Below are 9,111 nucleotides of genomic sequence, written 5' to 3' on the forward strand. Positions count from 1 at the left end.
GTGTGTGTGTGTGTGTGTGTGTGTGTGTGTGTGTGTGTGTGTGTGTGTGTATGTGTGTGTGTGTGTGTGTGTGTGTGTGTGTGTGTGTGTGTTTCTTTGTGCATGTATGTACATCTTTGAGTTTGTGCATGCTAGAGTGTGTTTATGTGCACGCATTTGTGTGTTTGAGAAGGAAGAGGGGGTGCGTTCATGTATTCAACCTTTTAACCTCATTATCATCACTATTTTTTTCTCTCTCAAAACGTATGGAGTGATATACAGTAATTGTGATGGGGTTCTGACCAAATCGGCTCAGCTTTCCGTGACATCAAGTGTAATGTGCGCAGCTCGGAGTCGGTCGGTGGGTCAACCGTCGACGTATCGGTGTCACTCATTCACGTGCACTGGTTGACGGAGCGCGAGCGACCCCCGTCGCATATGTTAAGCGCGCCTCTGATTTCCACACGCAGCTGCAGCAGCGGTCTGCGTCCGGCGTCTTGCTATAAAATGCATTGGAGAGAATACCGTTTGATGGGAATAATAGCGCGGCTCCGTGTCTTCGCTGCTCCCATCTTCATTGTAGTTTTTTTTTCTCACGTTGTGGGGTAGGATTATTTCCAGGTCAAAATCTCAGTTTCCTGTGCGGCTTGTTTGTACTAAAAATGGCCGGAGATGGCGGAGCTCTGAAGGATATCAATGAGATTAAATCCCAGTTCAGGACCAGAGAGGGCTTCTACAAGCTGCTCACCCTCTCCGACTCACAACAGCGGGGCGGTGCGCCGCGAGGTCCGTCCACCGGAGCCACGCTGGGGCCTGGGGGTGGACCGGGTTCGATAGCCGGTGGAGGGGTAGGTCTGCTGCAGGGGCCCGGGTCTGCCTCTTCCAATGCCGCAGCCAACTCCTCTCCGGCTGGCTTCCATCCCCCCGTGCGGGTCTCCATGGTCAAGCTCCAGCCAGAAGACCCGGGCGAGGAATCCGAGCGCGTATGCTTCAACATCGGCAGAGAGTTATATTTTTATACCTACACGAATATCAAAAAGGTGAGACTTGTAAAGCGCCCATCGGGGTAAATGACAGATTGGATGATCATGGTGGTAGCAGCTAGCTAGCCAGCATTGTTGATGATGGGATGGTACGAGCTGTCATGGTCCGGCATCTGTCTCATCATCATTAGGTACCTATACTTTCTTCCATAAAGATAAGGTTAAATATGTAAACATCTGGTATTTGATGTGCATTTAATACCAGCCTACCCGAAAACTGCAAATGTATAGGATATGTTGTCAAATATCGCAGGAGTACCAAAGTGTAACTAGATGAAAAAAATAATGTAGCCTACTGAACATGAACAAGGAATCAGGAGATGTTTTTTTTTTTTTGTTAATATTCACGGAATGTCGACTGTGGGGTGTTGCGATCACAAACTGAACATGACATCGTTTGTAGCACAAGAATGATAGTTTATGAGCTTCTGTTATCCTTCGGTCATAAAAAGGTTCATAAATAATGGTTACTCACGTCACCGTTATATTGTCTACAAGAGTAAATGAGAGTATAATAAAGTATACTCAGGGGACACTGTTTTTTCTGTATGTGAAAAGTACCCTCTTACTCCAGCTCATAGCCTAGCCCTAAGCCTATGGCCATTTAGATGATGACTTGATTTAAGGACACCCTACCCCAGATGTGAATGTATACAATATATAGAGATGCATTTGTAGTCCACACACATTTACATTTTGGACTTGAAATGTTGGTAAATGGACTTGTTCAACAATGGATATATCATGTCATTAATTTGTGACTCACTATACCCCCCCTCCTTCTCTCCTTTGACTTGTCTCCCCTCTCCCCCCATCTCTCTCGCCTTTGAATGCCTCACTCTCCCTCTCTCAATTCAAATCATCTATCTCTCGGTCTCTCTTCTCCCTCTATCCTTCGCTGGCTCTCTGTCAAATGGTGTCTGTCGGTCTCTCTCTCGCTGTCAAATGGTGTCTGTCGGTCTCTCTCTCGCTGTCAAATGGTGTCTGTCGGTCTCTCTCTCGCTGTCAAATGGTGTCGGTCTTTCTCCCTCCTTCCCGCCACTGTCTCTCCATCTCTCCACTCTCTCTCCATCCCTCCTCTCTCTCTCTATCCCTCGTCTCTCTCTCCATCCCTCCACTCTCTCTCTCTCCATCCCTCGTCTCTCTCTCTCTATCCCTCGTCTCTCTCTCCATCCCTCCACTCTCTCCATCCCGCCTCTCTCTCTCTCTATCCCTCGTCTCTCTGCATCCCTCGTCTCTCTCCATCCCTCCTCTCTCTCTCTCTATCCCTCGTCTCTCTGCATCCCTCGTCTCTCTCCATCCCTCGTCTCTCCATCCCGCCTCTCTCTCTCTCTCCATCCCGCCTCTCTCTCCATCCCGCCTCTCTCTCCATCCCTCCACTCTCTCCATCCCGCCTCTCTCTCTCTCTCCATCCCTTGTCACTCTCTCCATCCCTCGTCTCTCTCTCTATCCCTCGTCTCTCTCCATCCCTCGTATCTCTCTCCATCCCTCGTCTCTCTCCATCCCTCGTCTCTCTCCATCCCTCGTCCCTCCCTCCGTCCCTCTGCCCAACGCTCTCTGGTCGTCTGCAGGCGGTGGACCTCAGTAAACCCATTGACAAGAGGATCTATAAGGGGACCCAGCCGACCTGCCATGACTTCAACCAGTACTCCGCCACGGCCGAGAGCGTGGCCCTGATCGTGGGCTTCTCGGCCGGCCAGGTCCAGTACCTGGACCCCATCAAGAAGGAGACCAGTAAACTCTTCAACGAGGAGGTGGGCCTGGGTGTTTGGGAGTGTGTGTGTTCAAATGTACCTCGTCTGTACATGCAAATAGGTGTAAGATGGATTCATCCATTCATTTGAGAATTAATGGTTAAGAATTTTTGGGGTACATACCCTCATGACTGGTCTTGTGTGTATGTGTGTAATTATGTGTGTATGAACAAACATGTGTGTATGTTTCCGTATGTAAACGTGTGTGTGCCTGTGTAGCCATATCCATCTGAGTTGTATCTGTTTGTGGACATTCACATTAATAATGATCTTGTCTTTACATCTGCATACACATTAGCTTAGCATTGTAAACACACCCCCTCACACACACACACACACACACACACACACACACACACACACACACACACACACACACACACACACACACACACACACACACACACACACATTTGTTGTCTTGTCAGAAGCTAACAGAGTGGTATGTACTATGATATGCTAATAGCTGCTATAATGCTAAAAGCAGCCAGGCCTAACTGGTGTTAGTAGTAGACATGCATCTAAATTCACGTTAAATCAGTGGATAAAAAGCAGTTTGCAGTAGAAAGAGGAATACACGATAATAGTGATGCACGTTTATGTAGTAGAAATGAGAATATACGGTCCATTAGGTTCAGGTATTGCAGCTTTATAACAGCGAATTAGTCTTAATGACCGTATGGCTCTGTGAAACCAGCCAAACATTAAATGGTGTCAACAGGATGTTGAATTCCTAAGGAGATATTGTGATAACGGAATAGTGTTCCATCAATCAAGCCCCCAACTCCCACCTCCACCGTGTGTGGAGCGCTCGTTCCCAGATTTAGCACGAGTTAAGTGGTCCAGTGTGAGGGAACTGCAGATTCAGCCTCAGGACCTCTCTGAGCTCTCCTAATTGTTCAGCGTTGCATTGTGGGAAGTTAAGTTTCTATTACTACGCTACAGACTTCCCCTTAGCAGCTCAATGCCTAATCTCTGTTTTGATAATGTTAAATGGGATTCCAATTCAATATTTGTTAAAGATGGGCTATACTGTGAAATGGTTGCTTTAATTAGCATTTTTCTTTTTACTGTTTCTGATCACCATATTTTATTTAATTACCCTTTTTAGCCATATCTGTCTCTGACTTTCATCTTAAAGTAAGATTTGTGATAATTTAAATAATTCTAATGCCTATTGGCAGGCTCAGTTATCCTAACTACTTCCATGATAAATCCTTAAAATACAGTATGGTAAGTTCAGTTCCTTTTCCCCTCGACTTCCACTCTCTAACCCACCGTCATGCCTGTCATCCACGGTTTTCAGCCTTCCCCTTGAGTTTTTATATTTTATTACTTTTATTACTTACTCATCTGTTTCACTTACAACTGCCTCTTCCTCTCCTAATCTCTCTCTCTCTCTCTCTCTCTCTCTCTCTCTCTCTCTCTCTCTCTCTCTCTCTCTCTCTCTCTCTCTCTCTCTCTCTCTCTCTCTGCCCCCCCCCCCCCCCGCCCCCCAGAGGTTGATAGACAAGTCCAAGGTGACGTGTCTCAAGTGGCTGCCCAAGTCGGAGAGCCTGTTCCTGGCCTCTCACGCCAGCGGCCACCTCTACCTCTACAACGTGGACCACCCGTGCGGCACGGCCGCGCCCCAGTACTCCCTGCTGCGGCAGGGCGAGGGCTTCGCCGTCTACGCCTGCAAGACCAAGACGCCGCGCAACCCGCTGCTGCGCTGGGCCGTGGGCGAGGGCGGCCTCAACGAGTTCGCCTTCTCGCCCGACGGCGTGCACGTGGCGTGCGTGGGCCAGGACGGCTGCCTGCGCGTCTTCCACTTCGACTCCATGGAGCTGCAGGGCGTGATGAAGAGCTACTTCGGCGGCCTGCTGTGCGTGTCGTGGAGCCCCGACGGGAAGTACCTGGCCACGGGCGGCGAGGACGACCTGGTGACGGTGTGGTCCTTCGCCGAGAGCCGCGTGGTGGCCCGCGGCCACGGCCACAAGTCCTGGGTGAACGTGGTGGCCTTCGACCCCTTCACCACCTCCCTGGAGGAGGAGGAGCCCATGGAGCTGAGCGGCAGCGAGGAGGACCTGCACCAGGGCGTGGCGCCTCCCGCGCCCCCTCCCGCTGCCTCTGCCGCCGCCGCTCCTCCCGCCACGGCCGCCACCGCCGCCGCCGCCGCCGCCATCCCCGCCGCCTCCTCCATGCACTTTGGCCGCATCCGGACCAGCAGCACGCTGTCCCGGCTGTCGCGCCACAGCTCCAAGGGGGGCTCTCCGGCGGTCTCCTACCGCTTCGGCTCGGTGGGCCAGGACACGCAGTTCTGCCTGTGGGACCTGACGGATGACGTGCTGTACCCGCGCCTGCCGCTGTCCCGCGCCCTCACCAGCACCCTGGTGCCCTCGCTGTCCCACTCGGGCAGCACCGCCGCCGCCGCCATGGCGGGCGGGGTGGAGGGACACCACCACCCCCCCAACACCGCCGCCACCGCCGCCGCCGCCGCCACGGTGGTCGGCGGCGTCCCGCCCACGCTGCCCCTCCCCCTGCCCCGCTCCCTGTCGCGCTCCAACTCCCTGCCCCACCCGGCCGTGGCCAACGTCGCCAAGGGCCCCGGCGGCGCCGCCGAGGGCGGGGGGAGCGGGGGGGCCGGGGGGGGCGGAGGAGGAGGAGGAGCGGGCGGGGGCGCGGCGGGCGGGGGGCGCGGCGGGCGGGGCCAACAGCACGCCGTTCAGCATCGGCCGCTTCGCCACGCTGTCGCTGCAGGACCGCAAGTCGGAGCGGTCGGGCGGCGGCGGCGGCGTGGAGAAGGAGCACAAGCGCTACCACAGCCTGGGCAACATCAGCAAGAGCAACGACAAGATCAACGTGGCGCCCCGCAGCAGCCGGCTGGACGCCGCCAGGGTGCTGGGCACCACGCTGTGCCCGCGCATGCACGAGGTGCCGCTGCTGGAGCCGCTGGTGTGCAAGAAGATCGCCCACGAGAGGCTGACCGTGCTGGTGTTCATGGACGACTGCATCATCACCGCCTGCCAGGAGGGGCTCATCTGCACCTGGGCGCGGCCCGGGCGGGCGGTGAGTGGGCCGCCGACGCCCCCCCCCTGGTCCCCCCGTTGATCAGCGTGTTCATAAGGGGGGGCTCGTTAGGGCGGGAGACACACACACAGTCGCACAGCGCAGACGAGCGCTGGAAGGCAAACCGTCCCAGATATGAATAATGGTTTATATCGGAGTTATGCCGAGCATGTTCTGAATTGGTGTCAAGATTAAATATATTATCGATTTAAATAACATAACAATAAAAATGAAAAGTTTTATTTAGAGCATAATGTGTTAAAACATTATGATGTATGTCGGCGGCAAGATAAAGATGCTGAAAAGCCTATAAAAGATGAAAGATAGATTAAAGTATACTCATTTTGTATACTCAGTATACTGAGTATACTTTAGTATACTCAGAGTATACTAGACTCATTTTGATTGTAGAAGATGCAGAGTGGATCTGTAAGTTCGAGAGCTAATTAATGAACACGGAAGCTCTTCTGTGGTTCATCGTCACTAATCTCTCTCCGTCTCATTGTAGCACCAAGACCTTCACACCATTTCCTTTTTCCAATTTGTAATGTCTGGATTACGCTTAAATCGTTATCCTAAACTGTGGATGGCACATGGTGTTCTCTCTCAGCCACTGAATCTAACGTCTTCCCCTTCTCCTCCCCTCCTCTCTCTGCCCTCCAGAACTTGACAGCACAAAACGGCAACTCTCCCAGCGGCACGGTGGTATAGCTATGGGGTAAACCGTCCCCTCTCTCCTTCTCTCCCTCCCTCCCTCCCTCCCTCCCTCCCTCCCTCCCTCCCTCCCTCCCTCTCCTCATCCAACCCTCCCTCCCTCTGCTCATTGCGGCCACCAGCCGCCACTCCCCTGTACACCACTGTCAGTGTTACCCGCCCTGGTGACCCAGCTCAGTGCTCCAACAGAGCCTCCTGACCCTACAGTAGGCCTCTCTCACCCCTCTCCCTCCCCGTCACGGACTCACCTGGGCCACGCTCACTCATCTGGACCATGCCTATTCTCTTTTGCCCCGCCCTCTTGCCGGAGCCACCCACATATCCCCCCCCCCCCCCCCCCACCGCCTGACCCCATTAAGCAGCGACAACAATACACGGCGACGGGGGTCCCTGACTTCTGGATCTCTTCCCCTCATGGAGCCAAGATCCACCAAGAAACAAACCGTCCATCCTTCTCTCTCACCTTCCATTCCTTCCTTCCTTACTTTCTTTACCTCCCCCCCCCCCCCCCGTGCAAGAGACACTGCAAAAGCCACGGCCAATGTATTAAATGTTATTTATTTTATCACAAATCTGTGTAGTAATTTATACTGTAAATAATGGAAAATACTCTATAAACACTAGAGGACAACCATCGGCCCACGAGTGGAAGATCACGCAGTCGTAGGAGGAGGAAGGAGAAACGACTGAAGAGACTGACCAAGATTAATATATAGAGATACTTCTGTTGTACATAGAAGCTGCGGTTAAAACTATTGAATGTCTGCTGTCCAAGGGGAAACTTTATCATTCAAATGGGTTTTGATTTTGCGTGCTAGTCTTCACTGGAACTGCCCAAATTGTCATGGGGGGATCTTACCTCGATGCATTCTGAGTCCAACTGTATGAACACTGAAGACAGAGGGCATCTTCCAAAATGGCCGCTAGCTGTACATTTCAGCTCACTGTCCAGTCGTACTTCATCACTATATTCATGAACGAACAACATGTGTGGACTCGAACAAACACTCGCTCACTTTGTACAAGTAACACATATCCCTTGCAGTTAAAACGATCATGCACTGACACATGCACGCACATACACGATTCCAAGATTATTATTATTTATTTTTTTATTCCTGTTTATCCTGGACAACACATCTTTTTGCACATAAAGAACCTTTCCGAGTTGTTGTCTTGAGCATTGACAGTACCACTGCTGCGGTCTTCACTCAGCCCATTACTTACTAAAAAAATAGATTACCGAAGTCATGTAGGGGGACGGATCTGTATTTAAGTTAATTACTAAATGAGAGTTCATTGATTGGCCTTGTGAGCCGTCAAACCTTTCTCGGAAGACACAGCATTCCCTCCTTACTGTAGACCGGTACAGGGAAGCAGCTACCAATCCCTCTTCCTTTGCATTTGCATTAGTGTTTAAACTGACCACTCGTGACTGGCTGAGGCTAGTACTGGAATTAACAAGACGTTCTGTTTTAAGGTTTTTGAGTCATAGCTAATATGTTGTTGGTTTTTGGTTCAGTACAGAGCTAGCTGACGAGTCCCCCAGTACGTAAATGTTGGTTTTGGAGTAGGCTCGATTAAAAAAACGCTGGGGTCAGAATCCTCGCCATCCCAAAATGAGTTCTGCTCCCATGACGACGAGAAGCTCACATCATCTCATCTTATCTAAATTGTGACACGTCTCTTAAGCTGCATACTGTATGGTAAGCTCCATGATGTAACACACTGTGGAATATCCTCTGTATGACTTATTCAGAGACAGGCAATGTTTTCAGAGGCCATGACAGTTACACCGAGCAGCATAGGCAATGCTTCAGCTACTGCTGCATCTGATGGCTAAAATAGATTTGTGGCCACATAACAAAAAATATTATGAGGGAACGATCAGATATGAAAGAAGGTGTCGCCCCTTGTTAATGCTGGAAACGTTAAATATAGGCTGTGGGTTTAATTATTAGTTTATGTCGGATGAAAATTATCCTTTGTTTGAGCTTTTAAATGGTATGGCATTCTCTTGTAAACAGAGAAAAATAACGGTAGTAAGGATTGCTGATATTACATGGTTATAGGGGAACTTGCACAAATGACACCCAATATTTGAAACGCAATGGGCAAATAATAATATCTCATTGAAAATGCCAGTTAACACATTACGTTGGAAACACTTACACTGTTACCAGCTGCACTGCTGATACCAAGACCTTGTTTTGTAAGTGCATTTCGGCAGTATTTGGGACTAGTTACCCTTCGATTTGTTCCTTTAAATTGTTTTATTGCTTAATTTATTCTATGTCAAATGTCAACTAATTATAATTGTATTTATTTCCTGTCTGTGTACTATCCAATGAAGATGTTTGAAATATAAATGCACTCCAAACTCTCTCCTGACGATGATTAGGCAGAGTTAATGCCAGCAACATTTGAAAGTGGCAGTTAAAAGTAAATTTGATGAAGAGATGTTGTCACCTGTCGTCTTAATATAGCTGGTTCATGTAAATATGAACTAGTCATGCACTAAATGTAAACTTTGTAGCTTAAAATTATCAGATAGTTCTTGATAATCTGCAATT

The 9,111-nt window shown here is 50.2% G+C and overlaps 1 protein-coding gene across 1 annotated transcript; it reads left to right on the top strand.

The window, feature by feature from the left end:
• The first annotated feature begins 86 nt into the window (after positions 1 to 86).
• Positions 87 to 6,560, top strand: zmp:0000000529 (WD repeat-containing protein 20). The gene is made up of 6 exons (XM_056611344.1): positions 87 to 1,019; positions 2,594 to 2,776; positions 4,276 to 4,855; positions 4,943 to 5,423; positions 5,467 to 5,824; positions 6,488 to 6,560. The coding sequence occupies exons 1-6, from the start codon at positions 642 to 644 to the stop codon at positions 6,533 to 6,535; spliced, it is 2,028 nt and encodes a 675-aa protein (XP_056467319.1). The 5' UTR covers positions 87 to 641; the 3' UTR covers positions 6,536 to 6,560.
• Positions 6,561 to 9,111: the final 2,551 nt, after the last annotated feature.

Source organism: Gadus chalcogrammus, chromosome 16, assembly GCF_026213295.1.
Source record: "Gadus chalcogrammus isolate NIFS_2021 chromosome 16, NIFS_Gcha_1.0, whole genome shotgun sequence".
Taxonomy (NCBI): domain Eukaryota; kingdom Metazoa; phylum Chordata; class Actinopteri; order Gadiformes; family Gadidae; genus Gadus; species Gadus chalcogrammus.